This window comes from Schistocerca americana, chromosome 8 (genome assembly GCF_021461395.2).
Source record: "Schistocerca americana isolate TAMUIC-IGC-003095 chromosome 8, iqSchAmer2.1, whole genome shotgun sequence".
Taxonomy (NCBI): domain Eukaryota; kingdom Metazoa; phylum Arthropoda; class Insecta; order Orthoptera; family Acrididae; genus Schistocerca; species Schistocerca americana.
The window spans coordinates 292189071-292212886 of record NC_060126.1 but is presented as its reverse complement, the minus strand read 5'-3'; the positions used below and the strand labels follow the sequence as shown (position 1 = coordinate 292212886).

General features: G+C 47.3%; 1 protein-coding gene across 1 annotated transcript in view; it reads left to right on the top strand.

Annotated features, from left to right (window-relative positions):
* The window catches only part of LOC124545779 (endo-1,4-beta-xylanase B-like), a 128396-nt gene that overhangs the window by 44732 nt on the left and 59848 nt on the right, over window positions 1–23816 (top strand). Inside the window, exon 2 of the mRNA XM_047124726.1 lies at window positions 19570–21475. Within this exon, the coding sequence (XP_046980682.1) occupies window positions 19570–21475 (1906 nt within the window). The remainder of the gene's footprint in view (window positions 1–19569; window positions 21476–23816) is intronic.

The window sequence follows — 23816 nt, the reverse complement described above, 5'->3', positions numbered from 1 at the left end:
AAGGATTAACGCGCCGCCTATGGACAACGCTTTGTTAGCGACGCGCTGTTCACACAGCGTTTCCCGTGCAGTTTTGCCTGCTCCAGTTGTCTGAGCAAAATGGGCTTCCCACTCTGTTACAGGCGCTTCCTCGACTGCAAAACACAAATTTGCGTTGTCATCCGTGCTCGGGGCGGGGAATTTCGACAGATTGTTTCAGCTGACACACTTTACTTAAATACACATCATAACCGGTACTGTAATTGTCCATCAGAGTGATATGCACGCGAGATATGTTATGTCCAACAGCAACGGTACTGTACGCGAGTGTTAACGCACCACCAAACGACTGAAATTTGCCAATGACGAATCTCCATTCACGAAGTAACGAATAACCGACTCGTCTTCTTATATTGTAAGGGACACTAGTTGGTATCCATCTTTTCCGACCACTATTTTATTAGAAACAGTTATTAGAAAAAGGAATCGGTCTATCTGTAGCAAAAAATCATTGATTAGACAGTTTTAAAGTAAAAAGTAAATTATTGAGTCTACGTCGTTATAAAGGACTTAAGAAGCATCTATACACTTCTGTTCGATTAAATGTGGGCTTAAATGTCATTGACGCAGTTATTAAAAGCCTAGCAGCGAGAACTTTGTGGGCGACACCAGTTTCACTTTCTTCTATTATTTTTACATGTCACTTGTCAGTTACGCTAGCCGAAAAGTATTCGACATTGATTCTTTTTCTAGGATTTGTACTTCAATCAGCAAAAATGGAAATTTTATTGCATCACTTTGTGTCTCTATCTGTCTGTCCGAATGTTAAGAACCCTTATTGTCAGGAAAGAGTTAACAAGTCAAGTTGAAATTTATGTCACACACTAACGTCTGCGGTCCATTTAAGCTGGCTAAAAAATTTAAGGTTCTACCTCAATGCAGTGAAAAGGTACTGCCTTCTTTGTCATATTACAATATATTTCCAGTATCGATATCAATATCAGCCAGAATTCTTGCAGAATTATTGATTCCTGCGATGGATGACCCTATACACATTAAATTTGTACGGAACCTTCGGAGGGCGCGTCTACCCGCACTTAACCAGATTTTTAAATTTTTATGTATCATCCCATTCGTTACTTCAGTTTACATCTACACGTGCTTGGGGGCGTTTCAGTCTTTAGTTTACTCCATACGTAAGTAGCTTGTATGTCAGATTTGGTACGATTCTCTGCGGGTTCCAGGATGCCCCTCCACCCTGTCATTGGTAATAGGGATGTCACCTACTCTGTTCTTTTTTTGCCCAGGGTCGTGATATTCCGGAACTATACTCATTTCTAAATGTCACCCACTTCGCAACCGTAACCTCACACCTAAGGATGTAAGGTGTGTCTCATCCCCAGTGCAATATTTTCCCTACATGTTAGTAGGTGTACTACGTTTCTACAACCAAACATACCAGAATTTTTTGTATTCTTCATACAATTTCCTGCTAAATCTACATCTGGAGACATTAAAAATAAGGGCTAGATAGTTCTGCATGGTACATTTGCTCAAGCTTTTTGCTATTGCCATGTACGTAATCTAATCCAGTCTTTCAACCAATGTAATATTCGGCGTGACAAATTTAACAACCACTGTCTCATCCCTGTCGTGGAATAAATGGAGTTTAAAGTAAAAATAGGTTCTAGTCAGATAAAAAGGAAAGAAAAAATGTTACAATTGTGGAGACTTGGTTTGTCGGAAGATATTAATAAAGCTGGCAAGTCTCCAAACTGCTTATCCAGTCACTGTGTACGTCCTGCTGAAGTTCGTGGACGCACATATTATGTAATCACTGTAGCTAGATTTATCTGCTATTCGTAAGTGTAAAGCTTTCAACAAGTAGAACTTTTGTTGGATCTCCATATTTCTTTACTGGCAGACATCGTGTATACAAGAAGGAATAATTAATTATGTCTTCTCAATAACTCAGTGAAAGTAAGGGCGGTGTGCCGAATCGCAGTGGTCCATACACGAATAATGTGCATTCCGTCTCTGATGAAACTGACTTTACCTGGGAGAAGTACATATGCATAGCAGTGAGAATCGAGCATACGTAGTTATCAAAGTTGGGCATTTGTAGTTTTTGTGTCTGTTCATATTTGTCATTCCTGAGTGTTATAAAAGTTCCTACTATTGCTGTTGGCTCTAAAGTGATTCAAATAATTAAATATCTTCTCTGTATATAAAAGGTAATGTCCTGTCGCACTGACTCATCATCGCCGATGCCAGACCGCTGAGGAGAGAAACAAATTTGGAGACAGTACTGGTCTTATACTGTAGGCAGCGATTTGTAAGAGACTGTTCTTCGAAATACTACCCCTAAGAAATTGAGGTAAGGGATGAACATTTTTTTTTGAAAATGTGTCGCTCTTACGGCAATTTTGAAGTTAAAACTACGAAAATTGGTATTTGGTTTCTCGGTCAGAAATAAAAATATATGTGCTTCAACATTTTTGAAAATTCAGCCTGTAATGGCACAAAATAATGGGTAAAAGTTTTCCTGAAAATTAATGTATTATTGAAGCATTTTAAAAGCAACATCTATGAAAATTTCTATGTAACTTTTCGGTTGGAAATAAAAAATACGTGTTTCAGCGTTTTTAGAAATTGAACACTTAAGACGGTGAAACAGGAGCTGAAAATCTTAATAAAAATATTTCGCCCTGTTACACACATTTAAAGCTAAAGCTATGAAAATTGGTATCCTCCTCCAAAAAAAATGTGAAATACGTCAGATGAAAGTTCCTACGCAGATATCAACATAAAAACTCAAAAAGCAGGACCAATGGAGACCTCCGACTCTATCCAGAATAATTGCTTTTTGGTCAGAAGCATATTGGGGAAAGAACATGCGCCTATGGCCCCAATTTGAGTGAAAATTTTAGAAGACGTTGCAGTTTGAGAACAACATAAAACTCTGATTAAAGAAAACCAAAAATATTCTGTGCAGACATTACAGAGGTCGCTAAGCTACGGTATAAGTATAAACGTTTCAAAGAAATTATGCTTTAGATGATGTTTTTAACGGTTTGTTAAGTGCAGCAGTAAATAGAGAGGGGCAGCATCCATTGGCTCAACACTTCCTAGATCTAAGTTCTCTGACAAAAATGTAGATCAAAAATTTCATAATGTGTATCAAAAAACTTCACAGTCTATAATAGCTTTTTATGTTTCTATATGTGCAACACCCTTGAACTTCCTTTGGCTAAGTTCTTTGACCATAACTTACATGTTTCTGTATGAGCACCATCTTTACATCTGCTATGTCAAAGTTCATTGACCACAGCCTACATGTTTATGAACAATGTATTTCATGAGTGCACGTCGTAATAGTGGAATATGCAGCTGAACTTGGTAAAACTGAAATAGGGACGTGAAAATAATAAGTGTGTAACTAAGTGGCAAAACTATCACCACAGCATAACTGTAATAATGGTGCTTCATCTTGACGTAAGTACAGATATATTTCCGTCAAATGCTTCCTCGCCACATACAATCGTCCCACTTGCATCTGTTTAGTCACCAGCAAATAATTTTTTTTGTATTTATACAGTGATCAACAATATAAACATGTACATGAATGTATAAACACCTGAGGGTGGGCGCAAGCTCGAAACCGGTCGTGTGACAAGTAACCTTTTATTGTAACTGGTAGCGGATATTTTTCTACAGCCTAGTAATATTAATTACCTTTATTTTTGGTTTAACCTGTCAGTTAATATAGAAGTCCCTCATGTCCAAATTTAGTTCGGAACTTCATGCAGTAACATGTCAGTATTGGTTTAAGTAAAGATCTTGAGTGTAGCTGCTATTAGTATGAGTTTAGCACAAATTTGCTTTCCATAATTACTGGTGTGTGCGTCATTGATAACTGCTGCTACACACAGCTCAGATTGCCCCATGTCAATTTGTATCCTGTGCGCTATTCAAAGGGAAATGTTAATGAAAGTAACTTCAAAAACCAATAGTCAAATTTCTTAAAAATATATTTCCAAGTTAATGTGCCCAATTGGGCTGGCGACCGCTCATTTTTTTCATTCACATATGAAGTTTACCGCTTATATTAACTCCCATGGTTAAAGTTTTAGTTTTTCTGTTAATTCCACCATATTTAAAAGTTTAGTCCGATACCCATTAGACACAAGCACGGTCAAAATTTAAAAATCATCACAGAGGGTAACAGTAGCTTGTTTCACGGCAGACTAGTGTTACACTTGGCGCTGCGTGACAGGACATTCATCAGTTTTATTCACTAAAATACCGTTCATAACGTAAATATTGGACGGAAACAATTGTAAGAAGAGTATTGACTGTCCAGCGCGCGAACTTTCAATAGATCAAGCAAAAGAATTAACAGAAAACTTTACAGGTCTTTAAAAGATAAAGTATAAAGAGTTAACAAAATTAAAACGGATACAAAGACGACAGTAGGTCAGGACCAGCAAGACGAAAAAGTACCTAGTGTACTAGGTGACAATAGTTCACTAGACCAGAGCACAGATGACGTCACGGGACGGCAACAGCCTTACGTGGAGTACCATACGCACGTCAACTATGAAATTCAGATGATTAGCTCGTCGCAAATAAAACAAGGTAGGAAAGGCGACACGAATGGGGACAGTGGTTATGTTAATGATCGATGGGTACGTTCAATCATCGAAAGTCGAAAGTGAACCGAGCGAAACACGAGAAGTAGAATCTGAATATAAGGTTATCTTACAACAAGAAAGCGAAAAACCACTCAACGTGAACGATTTATTAAAAATGTTGTCTGAACAAATTACAGAACAAAGTAGTTGTATTAACAACCCAATTAAAACAAAAGGTGTTACAATCAGTAAACAGAATGGAAAAGTAGACTCGAAAGTAGGTGTTGTGAGTAATGCAATCGAAGACTTAAAAACTGAGATAGATACGATCAATAACAATGACACCACTATTCAGGGACAGATTATTGAGTACAACAATAGGTACGGTACCGAAATAATGAAAATTCAAGACACTGATGAACCCTTGGTTATAGCAAAAGTTGATGAAAAAGTTTTCGGCCGAATTAGTAAACAAATGTAAAACCGAAATTTCTCAGTTGAATCGAACACTGAGTGATTCCAAAAAGGAATTGAGTAAACGAGTGGCAATATGCGAAAAGAAGTGTGAGCAGAACACTTCCCCAATTCAAGGTAAAGTGAGCGACCTTTAACGGAAAATGAGAGAAAATCTGAAAAATGCCACTGACAGAATAATTTGAAGCAAATTACTGAAAAGTGAAGAGGCATTCGATCTGGCTAAAAAGCATAATGGATGGCACCTTTTAGATTTTTTGAAAAACTGTGAAATCAATTTCCCTGATTATGTAACTGAACAAGAAAAGATCAATGTGGTTACTAGCGCCTTAGGTGGCAATGCGAAAAGATAGGGCCTAAATTTGGATACAGAACAAACGTCACTTGGAGAATTTAAAAAAATTTGTAGAAAAATACTGGTCGGAACAAAAACAAAATTCCAGCCTATGGCTGGAATTTATCATGGCTAGGCTATATGACAAAAGAGGCAGAAACCCAATGAAAGAGTTTCGCGAAATGTGGTATTGAAAATTGACACACTTGAGGAACAGACGAACAGAATCCAAAATAGTGTGGAAACTATGGAAAAAGCTCCTAGAGGATTCAAAACGTTACGTGGAAAATAATGACAAAAGCTTCTAGTCATTTTTGGAAAGAATAGAGGACGAGAACCACTGGAGATGAAACCATTATTATCGTCAAAATAATAACAAGTGGAGTAGGGATAATCACAAGAATGATGAACAAAATGAGAACGAACGTTACCGCATAAATATGATACAAAGAGCTAGAGGCAGAGGTCGCGGTAACTTGTCATTTCGCAGTAGAGGATTTGCACTGTAAAAAAAAAAAAAAACAGAAATGACGCAGGAAACTAAGGCCCACATGTTTTACGGGCCAGATTTGCGTGGACAAATATTAAGAGCCCAAACTAAAGAAACCACACCCGCTAAATCAAAGTGAATTTATGACAAGCAAATGGCAGAGCTGCGCCACAAGGCGGTGTGCACCGAACAACAGGTGCGGGCATGAATGAATGTTGTATAGGAAGCTATGCTGCAGGCGATGGCATGCATACTAAGCCACAGTGTGCATTGAACTTGGCGGACTGATCAACTGTCCATCCATGCGGCTGCAGTAGTGGCAGTAGAAAGAGATGACATTGCAAGGGAATTCAGTGGACAAGTTTCTGTGGGGAATATCAGCGAAATGAAAAAGGAATCTGACACATTGTTAAGTAAGAGGGAAAAAGACAGACAATTTGTTCAAAAAGAGTCTACAGGGATCGCAGAATGGTGTGACTATTTACTTCACGGTTTAAAGCAATGTCAGTGGAAAACTTTGAAAGGGTTATATGGCCAGAGAATTAATAAAAGGGGGAAACGAGAGTGAAAACGACGAAAAGAGGTCGTTATCCAAAAATGAAAAGGAGATGAAAGTAGCTAGCGCCGCTCAAGATGCGCAAGAAGCGACTTCAGATGAAATGATTGGTAAGGGAGAGAAAGGCTATGCGCAAAGCACGTGAACTGCCATTGTTGAAGAAATTGGTGCAAAAAACAAAAGTGGTCGGTATAAATAGGAATCTGGAGGAGGATGAAATCCTCGATAATGTGGATGAAGTGATCCTGGTTGACGAAATACTTTTACAAGTGAATATTGTTGATGGTCATGGGGATAGAGTGTCATGAGTATATGTGAACCACTGAAATCCAAGACGATTACACTAAATATGAAGTTAAAGTAGACATCACCAAAAGTAATATTGAAGAAACGCCTGTAACTGAAAATGAAAAAGAAATCTCAAGAAAGAATCGAAATTTTGAAAATAAGAAAACGAAAAGTCAAAAGAAGAACTGGCTTGTTGTCTAAGAGTAGCATTCACGCTAGAATCTGACAGTGAATATGAAATAAGTGATAGTTCAGATGAAGGTAATATAGAAATAGAGGAAAGGGATCCAAGCATAACAGAAAAAATATTTGTAAAGCAAAATGAAGTCTTTTCCAAGCAAAAACTAGTAGTAAACACCAAACCGAAAAAGGAGCCACCCGAAGATACAGTACCAGGGCAAGATTTGATTAGAGTTGTGAAAGAGGTAGAAATCAGAAAACCGAAAAAGTCCCCAGATATATATGATGTGCCAGTAAATCACATATCTTCGAGCGATCTGATGGTCAAACAAGATTTATGGGAGTAACAAGAAAATTCAGTAAGCACAGCAATCAAACAAACTATCATCCCAGTCGAAATTTACTGTATTAAACTGCAAGTACTTTTAGACATTGGATCCCAAATTAGTGCTATTTCACAATCATGCTTTGAACACATTTCCCATAAACCCAGGTTAGTTGTGATGTCAGTAAATGGTATGAAAACTATGCGCAACTGTCAAATCCAGTAGGCCTATTCGAAGGCAAGTGTTGGTGGAGTTTGAAATTAAGAAAGGAATGGAACAGACTGGCATTGAAGTGAAATATATTTCTGCCCACCATCCTGCAAGTAATCCAGTGAAGTATTATATGAACTAGGTAGATTGTGTTGAACCTATTGCCACCACAATCATAAGGCATTGGGCAGGTTTATTGCAGACTTTGAAAGGGTAATGAATACCCTCCACCAGCAAACTACAGGATTTATACCCAAGGAAATTCTACTTAATTATAAGAGCAAAAGTATAGTTGAAGGAACCTTACAATTTCCACCCTATGTAGAACTAGATCTGAAAGATAAGAGAGACTTTGTAAGAAAAGGAATGAAAGAAAAAGTGGAAGCCAGATCTAAAAGGGACGATAAAGGCATTAAAGTGACCAAATTAAAAATTGGTGATTTTGTTCTCGTAAAAACTCACGAAAAATCTAGTGAAATAAACCAGGGAATTTCTAAATTCAAATATATTTATAAGGTCCCTTTGAAGTGCAAGGAACTCCGCAAAATAATGCATATTATCTTGCTTATCCTAAGTCAAACAAACCATTAGGTGTTCGTAACACTGTAGATTTAAAACGTTACGTCCACAGAAATGAGTAATGAGGGGCAAAACTAAAAAATTCTATATGTACTTAATCAAACAGTATTTTACTCTGTATGTTCTTGTTCTTGATGCTGTATTGCCAAGTGTTGTTATGTTGGGAAAAACTTTTCTGCTATCAGACTACTGATAATTGTCTATGTTTCAGATTCTGTATAACAAAATTGAATAAACAAATTACATGTAAACTCCAGGCTATGACAGACCTAATAACGGCATTGATTTATCATTGCAGCATGACAAAAGGATTGCCAAATGTGTCAATAGGCAGACAAGTGTTGATGTTGAAAGTAATGGAGGACTACCAAAAATGTCTATAGGCAGATGAAGGGTGAAACGTTTATATAGTGTACTGAGTATTGTGTTTTCTTAATGAACTGCAGGTGTATATATACAGCATACAAAACATTATTTCTTAAGGATCATACAGTGACAAGTAGGTTTACATTAACCACGTGTACTGAAAACTGTATGTAAGTAGTATGTAAAATCATAGATACACTCCTGGAAATGGAAAAAAGAACACATTGACACCGGTGTGTCAGACCCACCATACTTGCTCCGGACACTGCGAGAGGGCTGTACAAGCAATGATCACACGCACGGCACAGCGGACACACCAGGAACCGCGGTGTTGGCCGTCGAATGGCGCTAGCTGAGCAGCATTTGTGCACCGCCGCCGTCAGTGTCAGCCAGTTTGCCGTGGCATACGGAGCTCCATCGCAGTCTTTAACACTGGTAGCATGCCGCGACAGCGTGGACGTGAACCGTATGTGCAGTTGACGGACTTTGAGCGAGGGCGTATAGTGGGCATGCGGGAGGCCGGGTGGACGTACCGCCGAATTGCTCAACACGTGGGGCGTGAGGTCTCCACAGTACATCGATGTTGTCGCCAGTGGTCGGCGGAAGGTGCACGTGCCAGTCGACCTGGGACCGGACCGCAGCGACGCACGGATGCACGCCAAGACCGTAGGATCCTACGCAGTGCCGTAGGGGACCGCACCGCCACTTCCCAGCAAATTAGGGACACTGTTGCTCCTGGGGTATCGGCGAGGACCATTCGCAACCGTCTCCATGCAGCCCACCTCCAGTGGTGTCGCGACAGGCGTGAATGGAGGGACGAATGGAGACGTGTCGTCTTCAGCGATGAGAGTCGCTTCTGCCTTGGTGCCAATGATGGTCGTATGCGTGTTTGGCGCCGTGCAGGTGAGCGCCACAACCAGGACTGCACACGACCGAGGCACATAGGGCCAACACCCGGCATCATGGTGTGGGGAGCGATCTCCTACACTGGCCGTACACCACTGGTGATCGTCGAGGGGACACTGAATAGTGCACGGTACATCCAAACCGTCATCGAACCCATCGTTCTACCATTCCTAGCCCGCAAGGGAACTTGCTGTTCCAACAGGACAATGCATGTCCGCATGTATCCCGTGCCACCCAACGTGCTCTAGAAGGTGTAAGTCAACTACCCTGGCCAGCAAGATCTCCGGATCTGTCCCCCATTGAGCATGTTTGGGACTGGATGAAGCGTCGTCTCACGCGGTCTGCACGTCCAGCACGAACGCTGGTCCAACTGAGGCGCCAGGTGGAAATGGCATGGCAAGCCGTTCCACAGGACTACATCCAGCATCTCTACGATCGTCTCCATGGGAGAATAGCAGCCTGCATTGCTGCGAAAGGTGGATATACACTGTACTAGTGCCGACATTGTGCATGCTCTGTTGCCTGTGTCTATGTGCCTGTGGTTCTGTCAGTGTGATCATGTGATGTATCTGACCCCAGGAATGTGTCAATAAAGTTTCCCCTTCCTGGGACAATGAATTCACGGTGTTCTTATTTCAATTTCCAGGAGTGTATATGTTTTACAAGATGGACTCATGTATAGGCTAGTATATATTTTCTGAATGCATCAGAATTTCTTTTTTTTTTTTTTTGCTTTAATACTTAATTAAACAGTGTTTTATATGAACAGTTATGTGAAGTGTTTTTGTGTAATGTATTTGCAAGAACTTTTTTAATCGCCCCACACTGTTTGAAGTGTTATTGATGTTTCATTGATTCATCCCTATCTGGAAACCTCAATGAAACATGGGTCATGTGTGACACATATAGATTACAAGTAGGTTTATGCTATATAACTGCAATCGTGGAGTGTGTATTCTTTGTTAGATAAGGTCACTGATTTGTGACAGGAAATTTAGAGTTTGTAAATATACGTGAAATAGAAAAACGATTTATTAGAATAATGAATTTTTATAATATGTGTGTTTATTAGAAAGAAAATGTTTGTTGGAAACTGATTCATACTTAGGGCACTTTTAGTGTAAAATATAAAAGATGTCGTGAGGTGCTCCGCAACGGAAGTGGCATGGGGCGATGTAAAAGGTGGTTTTGGCCGTCGAACTGGGCGGCTCCTTGGTGGGAACGATACGCAGTAAGTGGCCAGCCGTAGCACACTACATTTCGGCGGTGCCTAGAGACGCAATTGGAAGCTGCTTTTCAAGGAATTTTGCCTAGGATGTGGATTTGGTTATTACTTGGTATTCTCGGCAAAAAGTAATTGCTCTAATACGTTGAAAATTCGAGGCTAAGAAGATATTTTAGAGCAATCGAACCTCAAGAGTCATGAGTACAGTTAGCCACCATGTCGCTTGCCACCAAAACTTCGCCACTGCTTCACGAACTTCACACATCCAGGAATGTATATGGGCATGGACCAGTTAATTTGTGTGAGTGGTTTTAATAATCCAAATGCTATAAATCTGTGTTCGGAACCTTACCTTCTATCCTTATCACGAACTTATGCAGGGTCCTCTCGTAAGCAATAATAGTTCATTTGAAACAGGATACTCCGTTTTAGTAGCCTAAAACCGAGTATCCAGTTTTAAATGAACTATTACTGTTTTGAAGTGTTCTAAAGTAGCTTCTTTTTGTTTTTAAAATGTGGAAGGAGTAGCAAAAGTTAAAACTAAAACCACAAAAGTGAAGTCAGACAGGATTTTTATACAGTACTCTCAGTTTATTGCAAAGTATAGTTTTGCAAGAATACAGTGCCAGAGCGAGGCAGGAGTGGCAGCGTCCCATCGCGCCAGGGCCAATGCGATACAAAGGCTCTGCAACGAACTTATGACGTCACACTACTCGGCTTCTACGCCACACTTCGCGAACACTCCGCTCCACGCAGGACCCACAGGAAATCAATATTTAACTGAAAAGGTATGCAGCATAGGCCTTAAGTTATCGTGTGCCATCGAGAACTTGCATGTACTTAGACACGCAGTCAGGAAGTGTTAAACACGTCTCAAATAGATATTCGCCCCCCGCCGGTGACGACTGCTGGCACTCCTGAGACCTGCAGTGTCACGTGCTGTGACGTACACGCCACGGCCTGTCTTTCTAGTCGGCCTCGCCTCGCGTCCTCTGCCGTTACTCGGTCCTGCGGCTTAGTTCCTGCTATGAGCTGCCCAACTTACCTCCTGCACATGCGTCACTTCGGGGAGAAGGTCATTTGAGACTGTGCTCAAGCTCGGATTGGCGAAGCATGGCGAAGCATGGCGAAGCATGGCGAAGCATGGCGAAGCATGGCGAAGCATGGCGAAGCATGGCGAAGCATGGCGAAGCATGGCGAAGCATGGCGTTTGTTTTGTGGGAGCACTCAACTGCACGGTTATCAGCGCCCGTACGAATTCCCAATCTTGACACAGTCCAGTCTCGCCACTTTTTAGGAAGGATAATGAAACCATGAGGAAAACACGAACATCCAATCCCCAGGAGGAGAAAACCCCCAATCCGGCTGTGAATCGAACCCGGCATTACGTGATCCAGAGGAAGCAATGCCGGCCACTAGACCACAAGCTGTGGACGATGGGGAAAAATCGGCTGCGACCTTTGTCAAAGGAACCATCCCAGCATTTACCTGATGTGATTTAGGAAATTCGTGGGAAATTGAAGTCAGCATGGCTGGACGCAGCCTTGAACAGTCGTGCAAGTTCAGTGTGACACCTCGCTCGGATCTTCACTTCGGCCATCCTTGGAAAGCTGAAGACGTTGCTATTGCATGTTTATAAGCATAATACTTGCAAGCCCCGGCAGTCTGTGATTTTAACTCCTGAAGACGATGGCGAAGACAGCTGTCGAAAGCTCAAGTGTTATTCAGCCATCCAACTTGTAAACAGTGAAGATGTTACTGAAGCATGTCACTGCGAAATACTCCACTGTTCCCATCACATAAATGCACGGCAAAAGTCCACATTTTCGAGAAACTTGAGCCACACTTTTAAGACCATGTCGGTGCTTAAGATAAAATTATCCTATCCGCAGTCACGTAATCTTGTCAAATAGGATTTTTTTTACAAATTCCCTGTATTACCCGCGACATCGGGGATACCATGCGGATTGAAGTGATTACCAGCACCAGAAGTTTCCGCTTGATTGGTTAGCCGCAGACGTCTTCATATGCGCACATTGCGCTCTTTTCCAAGTGGACAAAGTTCGAGTGTGATCATCCCGATTTACACAGAATGAATTTCTGTGTGCGCTGTTAAGAAACTTCCTGGCAAATTTAGAGATGGCGTGATCTCCTTGTGCCACTTAATATCGTATGATAGCTTTTGGCAGGTTCAGCCACCTGTCAGATTTCTCCGAGGACACTGGTCCCTTTCCATGTGGATAGGTGAGGGTTGACTGGTATGTGTATTTCTAGAATTTACGTAAGTGTAATAGATGCACGTATAGTGTAGTATTGTGTCGTATGATGTTGATCAGAGAAAGGAGAAAGGTTAAACCCGGTGATAGCAGAAAGCCTCCTCGTCTCGTATTCACCAAGTTGAAGGCAAGGCTTAACGCCCACATCCGATGGAGCGATCACCAGTAACAGTGCCGCATGCCCTCACTTCGTGAGGCACTGCAGAGAAGTTTGGAATTTAATCAAGGTCAAAGACTAGCGACCAGGAACATTACGCTAACACCTCTCCTTCCTTTTCACGCAAAAAGCTGACACTTAAGTAAACAGCCTTCACCGGTTTCCCGCCGGATGACGCTGTGCAAATTCCACAACGTTTCCTCGGAGCCATTGTCCGAAATACTCAGGTGGTTCAGTCTTGCTGGTGGCTAGGCACGACTGACGGCATACGCACGTCGACGCTCTGTATATAGAACACGCGTGCGAAGAATGCACAGGCGCGGAAATTACGCTTTGCGCAATGATTTGCAGATAGATTGTGCCATACTAAAACGCCCTCTGCCGAGAATGGTACAGCTGCCCTCCTGCGATTGCGCTATACACTTAGTTTACTAAAAAACTATACTAGACCAATGTTATGACGGGTCTGTTATCGAAAAATTCTTAACTTTTCTGTTAGTGATTTAATAGCAGCCTGTGTAGTGTTCCAGTTGAAATCCCTCAACCCTGTTGATTACATTATCGTCTGTACGGAAATTTATTGCTTCTTTAATGACGCTATCCCAGAAAGATGATGCCGGGGACAAAACTTTCTTCTTTTCATAAATTATGCGATGTCCTGTATTCAGACAGTGTTCTGCAATTTCCGACTTTTCCGGTTGATGTAGGCTTGTATAACGCCGATCCCATCGAAGCGTTCTTGCACTGTGCGACATGCCAGACCTATATACGCTGCCCCACACTGACAAGGAATCTTGTGCACAAGACACTACTGGCCATTAAAATTGCTACATCAAGAAGAAATGCAGATGATCAACGCATATTCATTGGACAAATATATTATACAAGAATTGACATGTCATTAGATTTTCACGCAATTTGGGTGCATAGATCCTGAGAAATCAGTATCCAGAACAACCACCTCTGGTCGTAATAACGGCCTTGATACACCTGGGCATTGACTTTTTTTTGTGGTTTTAGGGCGCACAACTTCAACGGTCATTAGCACCCAGACTACGTTAGGAATGCACCGCGAGTCACAAGTGTAAATCAGCAACGAAACGGAAAACACGATAAAAGACAGACTGACAGGCATAGGATTAAATTAAAACAGCATAATCAAATGTCCTTAGAGAGGGTTTTCAAGTTGATAAAATGAACGCGAGCAGCTGCTCGTGGGTCATCCGCTAAAATGGCATCTAGAGTACATGGCAGGCCAAGATCAAGTCGCAGTGTGTTAAAATTCGGACAGGACGTTAAAATGTGGCGGACCGTCAGCAATTGCCCACATGGGCAGAACGGCGCCGGCGCAGCCGTCAGCAGATGGCGATGGCGATGGCTGAACCGGCAGTGTCCAATTCGTAACCGGGCCAAAACTACCTCCTCCCGCCGAGAAGGGCGTGAGGAGGACGTCCAAGCCGCGGGAAGAGGTTTCAAGGCCCGAAGCTTGTTGTCTGTAAGTGCAGCCCAATCGGCATGCCACAGCGATAAAATGCGCCGACAAATGACCCTGCTACAATCTGACGAAGGGACACAACAAGAAGCTGTCCGAGGCTGGAGGACCGCAGCCTTGGCCACGGCATCTGCAGCTTCGTTCCCAGGGATACCGACATGGCCAGGAACCGTGAACCGGCGCTCAGGGAATCGGAGCAGATGACATATGCAGAATGTCGGTGGCGGCAGATGTAAAGAACAGCCTGGTAGAGGGCAAAGAGCTCAGCTGTGAAGACCGAACAATGGCCATGGAGCCGGTATTTGAAACTTTGTGCCCCGACAATAAAAGAACACCCGACCCCGTCGTTGGTCTTAGAGCCATCTGTATAAATGATGGTCATATTAATGAACTTCGAACGAAGTTCGACAAAACGGGAGTGGTAGACTGAACCGGGGGTAACCTCTTTTGGGAGCGAGCTGAGGTCAAGGTGAACGAGAACCTGAGCCTGGAGCCAAGGTGGCGTGTGGCTCTCGCCCACTCGAAAGGTTGCAGGGAGTGAAAAATCAAGGTGTTGAAGGAAGCGACGAAAGCGAACTCCAGGGGGTAGCAGGGCAGAGACATACAACCCGTATTGACGGTCGAGAGAGTCGTCAAAAAAGGAACGATAAGACGGGTGGTCGGGCATTGCCAGTAGCCGACAGACATACCGACAAAGCAGTATATCGCGCCGGTAGGTGAGTGGCAATTCACCAGCGTCAGCATGAAGACTCTCGACGGGACTAGTATAAAACGCTACGATCGCAAGTCGTAAACCCCGATGTTGTATGGAGTTGAGGCGGCGTAAGATGGATGGCCGTGCAGAGGAGTATACGAAGCTCGCATAATCCAGCTTGGAGCGGACGATCGACCGATATAGGCGAAGTAGGACGGTTCGATCCGCTCCCCACGACATACCACTGAGAACACGGAGGACATTTAGAGAAAGGGTACAACGGGCACCCAAATATGACACATGTGGAGACCAGCTTAGTTTCCTGTCAAATGTAAGGCCTAAAAATTTTGTTGTCTCCACGAATGGGAGAGCAACGGGAGCGAGTCGTAAGGACGGTGGGAGAAACTCTTTGTAGCGCCAGAAGTTAATACAGACCGTCTTCTCGGCAGAAAAACGGAAGCCATTGGCGACACTCCAGGAGTAAAGACGGTCAAGAGAACGCTGAAGACAACGCTCCAGGAAACACGTACGCTGCGCGCTGCAATAGATGGTAAAATCGTCCACGAAAAGGGAGCCTGATACATCAGCTGGGAGGTAATCCATTATTGGATTGATCGCTATGGCGAAGAGAGCGACGCTCAAAACTGAGCCTTGTGGCACCCCATTCTCCTGGCGAAAGGTGTCTGACAGGACAGAACCCACACGTACCCTGAACTGCCGATCCATTAAAAAGGAACGAATAAAAAGAGGGAGGCGACCGCGAAGGCCCCATGTATGCATGGTGCGGAGAATGCCCGCCCTCCAACAGGTGTCGTAAGCCTTCTCCAAATCAAAGAATAAAGCCGCGGTCGGGCGCTTCCGCAAGAAGTTATTCATAATGAAGGTCGACAAAGTAACCAGATGGTCAACAGCAAAGCGGCGCCTACGAAATCCACATTGTACGTTGGTAAGTAGACGTTGAGACTCGAGCAGGCAAACCAAACGGGAGTTAACCATTCGCTCCATCACTTTACAGACACAGCTGGTAAGCGAGATGGGTCGATAACTGGAAGGCAAGTGCTTGTCCTTCCCCGGCTTAGGGATCGGGACAACAATAGACTCGCGCTAGCATGCGGGAACATGTCCCTCAATCCAGATGCGATTATAAGTACGAAGAAGAAAACCTTTACCCGCAGGAGAAAGGTTCTTCAGCATCTGAATATGAATAGAATCAGGCCCTGGAGCGGAGGACCGTGATCGACCAAGTGCGTTTTCGAGTTCCCTCATGGTGAATGGGGCATTATAACTTTCACGATCCGAGGAGCGGAAGTTAGGTGGCCTAGCCTCCTCTGCCTGTTTGCGGGGGAGGAAGGCAGGGTGGTAATGAGCGGAGCTCGAAACCTCTGCGAAAAAGCGGCCGAAGGCATTGGAGACAGCCTCAGGGGCCACAAGGACGTCATTCGCGACCGTCAAGCCAGAAACTGGTGAGTGGACCTTAGTGCCAGATAGCCGGCGCAGGCTACCCCAGACAACAGAAGGAGTAAAACTGTTGAAGGTGCTTGTGAAAGCAGCCCAGCTGGCTTTCTTGCTTTCTTTAATAATAGGACGACACTGTGCACGTAATCATTTATAATTGATACAATTCGCCACTGTAGGGTGGCGTTTAAAGGTGCGTAAAGCACGTCGGCGAGCACGTAAAGCGTCCCTACATTCTGCGGTCCACCAGGGGATCGGTACGCGACGTGGAGAAGAAGTAGGGTGAGGGATGGAATATTCAGCAGCAGTGAGAATTACTTCCGTGAGGTGTGCGACCTGACGATCGCAGCTTGTGAAGGTTTGATCCTGAAAGGTCGCCCTGGAAGAGAAGAGCCCCCAGTCTGCTTTGGAGATGGTCCAACTAGATGAGCACGGAGAGGGGGTATGCTGCAGGAGATGGATGACACACGGGAAGTGGTCGCTCGAATATGTATCAGAAAGTGCATACTACTCAAACCGGCGTGCAAGTTTGGGAGTACATATAGACAGGTCTAAATGGGAATAGGTGTGAGATGTGTCCGAAAGAAAAGTAGGGTCGCCAGTATTGAGGCAGACAAGATTGAGCTGGTTGAAAAGGTCTGCTAACAGGGAGCCCCTCGGGCATGATGCTGGAGAGCCCCTAAGGGGATGGTGGGCATAGAAGTCTCCAGTTAACAAAAATGGTGCAGGTAGCTGAGCAATAAGTTGCATCATGTCTGCCCTGGTAACGGCAGACGGCGATGGAGTGTAAACGGTACAAATGGAAAATGTAAAAGTGGGGAGAGTAATTCGGATGGCAACTGCCTGCAGGCCGGTGTGCAACGTGATGGGATCGCAGTAAATATCATCCCGGACCAGCAACATAAACCCTCCATGCGCCGGGATACCTGCCACAGGGGGTAGGTCAAAACGCACAGAGGTGTAGTGTGCCAAGGCAATGTGATCGCATGGGCGTAGCTTCATTTCCTGGAGGGCTACGACGAGCGGGCGGTGCAAGCGGAGCAGCAACTTCAAGTCCTCTCGGTTGGAGCGAATGCTGCGAATATTCCAGTGAATAAGTGCCATCGTGATAGGAAAAGGAAGATGAAAGAATGGGTCACCTCGAAGGCCGCTGAGGGCCTGGCTTCGAGCGAGCACTGCCGCCGCTATCAGTAGGCGGACAGTCATCGTCCACAGGGTCTATAGGTTCATCGGCCATCTTGGTAAGATGGACGGGAGGGGTAGCTTCCTCCGCCGGTGAACGGCCAGATGTTCGGCTTCCAGCGGTGCGGCTAGGCGAAATGGATGACGGCCTGGGGCGGCAACCGCTGGGTGGCGCAGGAGAAGAAATGCGCCGTGGCGGAGAAGGAGAACTGTGCATCCTATGAGCCTTCTTGGAAGGTCGTTTGGTGGAAGTACCGGTCGATGGCTGGGAGGTCGAGGTATGTAGGAAGTCTGCTCGGGACGGTTCCTTCTTGAAGGCCCGTGCATCTGACTTCTGGGTCTTCGTCTTAGCAGAAGCTGATGAAGGGGCTGGTGTCTGTGGGGTGATGGGAGGAAGAGGAGACGTCGACCGCGCGATCTTAGCACTGGCCGAACGGACGACCGTGGTGCTGAAGGTCAGATCGCATGTCTGGGTTGCCACCTCCCTGGTAGTCCGAGGAGAGGCGAGGACAGTACTGTATGTCCCCGCTGGGAGCAGCGTGGGCTTCCTACTAGCCAATAGCTTGCGAGCAGCCGAGGTGGACACTTTCTCTTTGACCCGAATTTCTTGGATACAGCGTTCTTCCTTATAGACGGGACAGTCGCGGGAGGATGCTGCATGGTCACCCTGACAGTTCACACAACAAGGAGACGGAGGTGGACAGTCACCCTCATGGGCATCCCTGCCACAAGTGACACATTCAGCCGCATTGGAACAAGACTGTCGAGTGTGGTTCAAACGTTGACACTGGTAGCAGCGCGTAGGTGTCGGGACATAGGGGCGAACAGAAATAACCTCGTAGCCCGCCTTGATGCGCGATGGCAGCTTAACACTATCGAAGCTCAAGAAAAGTGTCCGGGTCGGTACAAGGTCATTGTTGACCTTTTTCATGAGCCTATGGACAGCCGTCACGCCCTGCTCAACGAGGAAATATTGAATCTCCTAGTCAGTCAATCCGTCGAGGGATCTAGTATAGACCACACCACGAGACGAATTCAAAGTTCGGTGAGCCTCCACCCGGACAGGGAACGTGTACAGAAGTGTAGCTCGAAGCAGTTTCTGTGCCTGAAAGGCGCTCTCAGTTTCTAGTAACAAGGTACCATTACGCAACCTAGTACAAGACTTAACAGTACCGGCTATGGCATCTAAGCCCTTCTGGATAACGAAAGGGTTGACAGAGGAAAAATCCTTTCCGTCCTCAGATCGAGAAATGACGAGGAACTGTGGGGTAGGTGGTAGTACTTTTGTCACTGGGGGCTGGTCACGTTTCCGTTTGTGGGCAGAAGTCGAGAGAGAAGAAGAGAAATCCATTGCGGAGGAATCCCCCATGATTGCCAGCGTCTCCGATGGCACGCTCCTTCCTTATGGGGACCCTCTCAGAGGGCACTCCCGCCTTAGGTGAATGTTTACACCTCAGGTCACACCTCCCGAGAAACAGACGGAGGGACCAATCGGCATGGTCAGAAGGTATCAGCTCAGGCAATCACTCCTCCCTGGGCCTGGCCTTTACCAGGGGGTACGTGCGTGCCTTAATTCTCTACCCAGGGCAGGGAATTACGCGTTACCCCGTCACCGGCTACGCGTGCGAACGCGTGGGTCGGCCTTCAGGCGCACACAGGGAGGAAGGAAGAAGAAAAAGAGGAGGGAGGGAGAGAGAGGACAGACTGTCTCAAACGCCGTGGCGGAGACCAGAGAAGTCGGGGGCGAAAGAAGTCGGGGGCGAAAGAAGTCGGGGGCGAAAGAAGTCGGGGGCGAAAGAAGTCGGGGGCGAAAGAAGTCGGGGGCGAAAGAAGTCGGGGGCGAAAGAAGTCGGGGGCGAAAGAAGTCGGGGGCGAAAGAAGTCGGGGGCGAAAGAAGTCGGGGGCGAAAGAAGTCGGGGGCGAAAGAAGTCGGGGGCGAAAGAAGTCGGGGGCGGAAGAAGTCGGGGGCGGAAGAAGTCGGGGGCGGAAGAAGTCGGGGGCGGAAGAAGTCGGGGGCGGAAGAAGTCGGGGGCGGAAGAAGTCGGGGGCGGAAGAAGTCGGGGGCGGAAGAAGTCGGGGGCGGAAGAAGTCGGGGGCGGAAGAAGTCGGGGGCGGAAGAAGTCGGGGGCGGAAGAAGTCGGGGGCGGAAGAAGTCGGGGGCGGAAGAAGTCGGGGGCGGAAGAAGTCGGGGGCGGAAGAAGTCGGGGGCGGAAGAAGTCGGGGGCGGAAGAAGTCGGGGGCGGAAGAAGTCGGGGGCGGAAGAAGTCGGGGGCGGAAGAAGTCGGGGGCGGAAGAAGTCGGGGGCGGAAGAAGTCGGGGGCGGAAGAAGTCGGGGGCGGAAGAAGTCGGGGGCGGAAGAAGTCGGGGGCGGAAGAAGTCGGGGGCGGAAGAAGTCGGGGGCGGAAGAAGTCGGGGGCGGAAGAAGTCGGGGGCGGAAGAAGTCGGGGGCGGAAGAAGTCGGGGGCGGAAGAAGTCGGGGGCGGAAGAAGTCGGGGGCGGAAGAAGTCGGGGGCGGAAGAAGTCGGGGGCGGAAGAAGTCGGGGGCGGAAGAAGTCGGGGGCGGAAGAAGTCGGGGGCGGAAGAAGTCGGGGGCGGAAGAAGTCGGGGGCGGAAGAAGTCGGGGGCGGAAGAAGTCGGGGGCGGAAGAAGTCGGGGGCGGAAGAAGTCGGGGGCGGAAGAAGTCGGGGGCGGAAGAAGTCGGGGGCGGAAGAAGTCGGGGGCGGAAGAAGTCGGGGGCGGAAGAAGTCGGGGGCGGAAGAAGTCGGGGGCGGAAGAAGTCGGGGGCGGAAGAAGTCGGGGGCGGAAGAAGTCGGGGGCGGAAGAAGTCGGGGGCGGAAGAAGTCGGGGGCGGAAGAAGTCGGGGGCGGAAGAAGTCGGGGGCGGAAGAAGTCGGGGGCGGAAGAAGTCGGGGGCGGAAGAAGTCGGGGGCGGAAGAAGTCGGGGGCGGAAGAAGTCGGGGGCGGAAGAAGTCGGGGGCGGAAGAAGTCGGGGGCGGAAGAAGTCGGGGGCGGAAGAAGTCGGGGGCGGAAGAAGTCGGGGGCGGAAGAAGTCGGGGGCGGAAGAAGTCGGGGGCGGAAGAAGTCGGGGGCGGAAGAAGTCGGGGGCGGAAGAAGTCGGGGGCGGAAGAAGTCGGGGGCGGAAGAAGTCGGGGGCGGAAGAAGTCGGGGGCGGAAGAAGTCGGGGGCGGAAGAAGTCGGGGGCGGAAGAAGTCGGGGGCGGAAGAAGTCGGGGGCGGAAGAAGTCGGGGGCGGAAGAAGTCGGGGGCGGAAGAAGTCGGGGGCGGAAGAAGTCGGGGGCGGAAGAAGTCGGGGGCGGAAGAAGTCGGGGGCGGAAGAAGTCGGGGGCGGAAGAAGTCGGGGGCGGAAGAAGTCGGGGGCGGAAGAAGTCGGGGGCGGAAGAAGTCGGGGGCGGAAGAAGTCGGGGGCGGAAGAAGTCGGGGGCGGAAGAAGTCGGGGGCGGAAGAAGTCGGGGGCGGAAGAAGTCGGGGGCGGAAGAAGTCGGGGGCGGAAGAAGTCGGGGGCGGAAGAAGTCGGGGGCGGAAGAAGTCGGGGGCGGAAGAAGTCGGGGGCGGAAGAAGTCGGGGGCGGAAGAAGTCGGGGGCGGAAGAAGTCGGGGGCGGAAGAAGTCGGGGGCGGAAGAAGTCGGGGGCGGAAGAAGTCGGGGGCGGAAGAAGTCGGGGGGGAAAGAAGTCGGGGGGGAAAGAAGTCGGGGGGGAAAGAAGTCGGGGGGGAAAGAAGTCGGGGGGGAAAGAAGTCGGGGGGGAAAGAAGTCGGGGGGGAAAGAAGTCGGGGGGGAAAGAAGTCGGGGGGGAAAGAAGTCGGGGGGGAAAGAAGTCGGGGGGGAAAGAAGTCGGGGGGGAAAGAAGTCGGGGGGGAAAGAAGTCGGGGGGGAAAGAAGTCGGGGGGGAAAGAAGGCCGGGGGGGAAAGAAGGCCGGGGGGGAAAGAAGGCAGGGAGGGAATGAAGGCAGGGGGGGAATGAAGGCAGGGGGGGAATGAAGGCAGGGGGGGAATGAAGGCAGGGGGGGAATGAAGGCAGGGGGGGAATGAAGGCAGGGGGAATGAAGGCAGGGGGAATGAAGGCAGGGGGAAAGAAGGCAGGGGAAAGAAGGCAGGGGAAAGAAGGCAGGGGAAAGAAGGCAGGGGAAAGAAGGCAGGGGAAAGAAGGCAGGGGAAAGAAGGCAGGGGAAAGAAGGCAAGGGAAAGAAGGCAAGGGAAAGAAGGCAAGGGAAAGAGTAAGGAAGACAGTGAGATAGAGAAGAACAAAGAAAGGAACCAACCAAAGAAGGAAGAAACGAGAAGTGAAAAACCAAAGAGACCACAAATTTAGGGCGTGGGTTCGTCCGTCTCCGGACGCAGGTGCTAACTACCCCCTTGAGGGGGATGGACTCCTTTTAGTCGCCTCTTACGACAGGCAGGAAGACCTTGGGCCTATTCTAACCCCCGGACCCGCAGGGGGGGACCTGGGCATTGAGTCAAACAGAGCTCGGATGGCATGTGCAGGTACAGCTGCCCATGCAGCTTCAACACGATACCACAGTTCATCAGGAGTAGTGACTGGCGTATTGTGAGGAGCCAGTTGCTCGGCCACCATTGACCAGACGTTTTCAATTGGTAAGAGATCTGGAGAATGTGCTGGACAGGGCAGCAGTCGAACCTTTTCTGTATCCGGAAAGGCCCGTACAGGACCTGCAACATGCGGTCGTGCATTATCCTACTGAAATGTAGGGTTTCGCAGGGACCGAATGAAGGATACAGCCACGGATCGTAACACATCTGAAATGTAACGACCACTGGTCACAGTGCCGTCAATGCGAACAAGAGGTGACCGAGACGTGTAACCAATGGTACCCCATACCATCAAGCAGGGTGATACGCCAGTATGGCGATGACTAATACACGCTTCCAATGTGCGTACACCGAGATGTCGCTAAACACGGATGTGACCATCATGATGCTGTAAACAGAACCTGAATTCATCCGAAAAAATGACGTTTTGCCATTCGTGCACCCAGGTTCATCACTGAGTACATCACTGCAGGCGCTCCTGTCTATGATGCAGCGTCAAGGGTAACCGCAGCCATGGTGTCCGAGCTGATAGTCCATCCTGCTGCAAACGTCGTCGAACTGTTCCTGTAGATGGTTGTAGACTTGCAAACGTCCCCATCTGTTGACTCGGGGATCGAGACGTGGCTGCACGATCCGTTACAGCCATGCGGATAAGCTGCCTATCATCTCGACTGCTAGTGATAGGAGGCCGCTGGGATCCAGCACGGCGTTCCGTATTACCCCCCCTGAACCCACTGATTCCATATTCTGCTAACAGTCGTTGGATCTCGACCAACGCGAGCAGCAATGTTGCGATACGATAAACCGCAATCGCGATAGGCTACAATCCGACCTTTATTAAAGTCGGAAACGTGGTGGTACGCATTTCACCTCCTTACACGAGGCATCACAACAACGTTTCACCAGGCAACACCGGTCAACTGCTATTTGTGTATGAGAAATCGGTTGGAAACTTTCCTCATGTCAGCACGTTGTAGGTGTCGCCACCATCGCCAACCTCGTGTGAATGCTCTGAAAAGCTTATCATTTGCATATCACAGCATCTTCTCCCTGTCGGTTAAATTTCGCGTCTGTAGCACGTCATCTTCGTGGTGTAGTAATTTGAATGGCCAGTAGTGAACATTTCCTCAGGCAAAGATCATTCTTAACTGAACCCAACAGATATCTCAGTTTTGCAGATGGTCGAAAAACACTGTCATAACATCCGATTCTTGACAACACGGCACCAAAATACGGAGAAAAGGCTAACGTGATGGGTGTCTTTGTCTCTTCAGTCTGCTCCATAGATTGAACTCGCTCGGGCCTGAATGCATTACGTATCTGCCTCTCAGAATAACCATTTTGTTGGAACACTGTTTTCAAATGTTGTATTACATTTGACAGGCTTTCAGGATCAGATACCACATGCGCTCTATGAACTAATATTGTTGATTTTGCACATCATCAT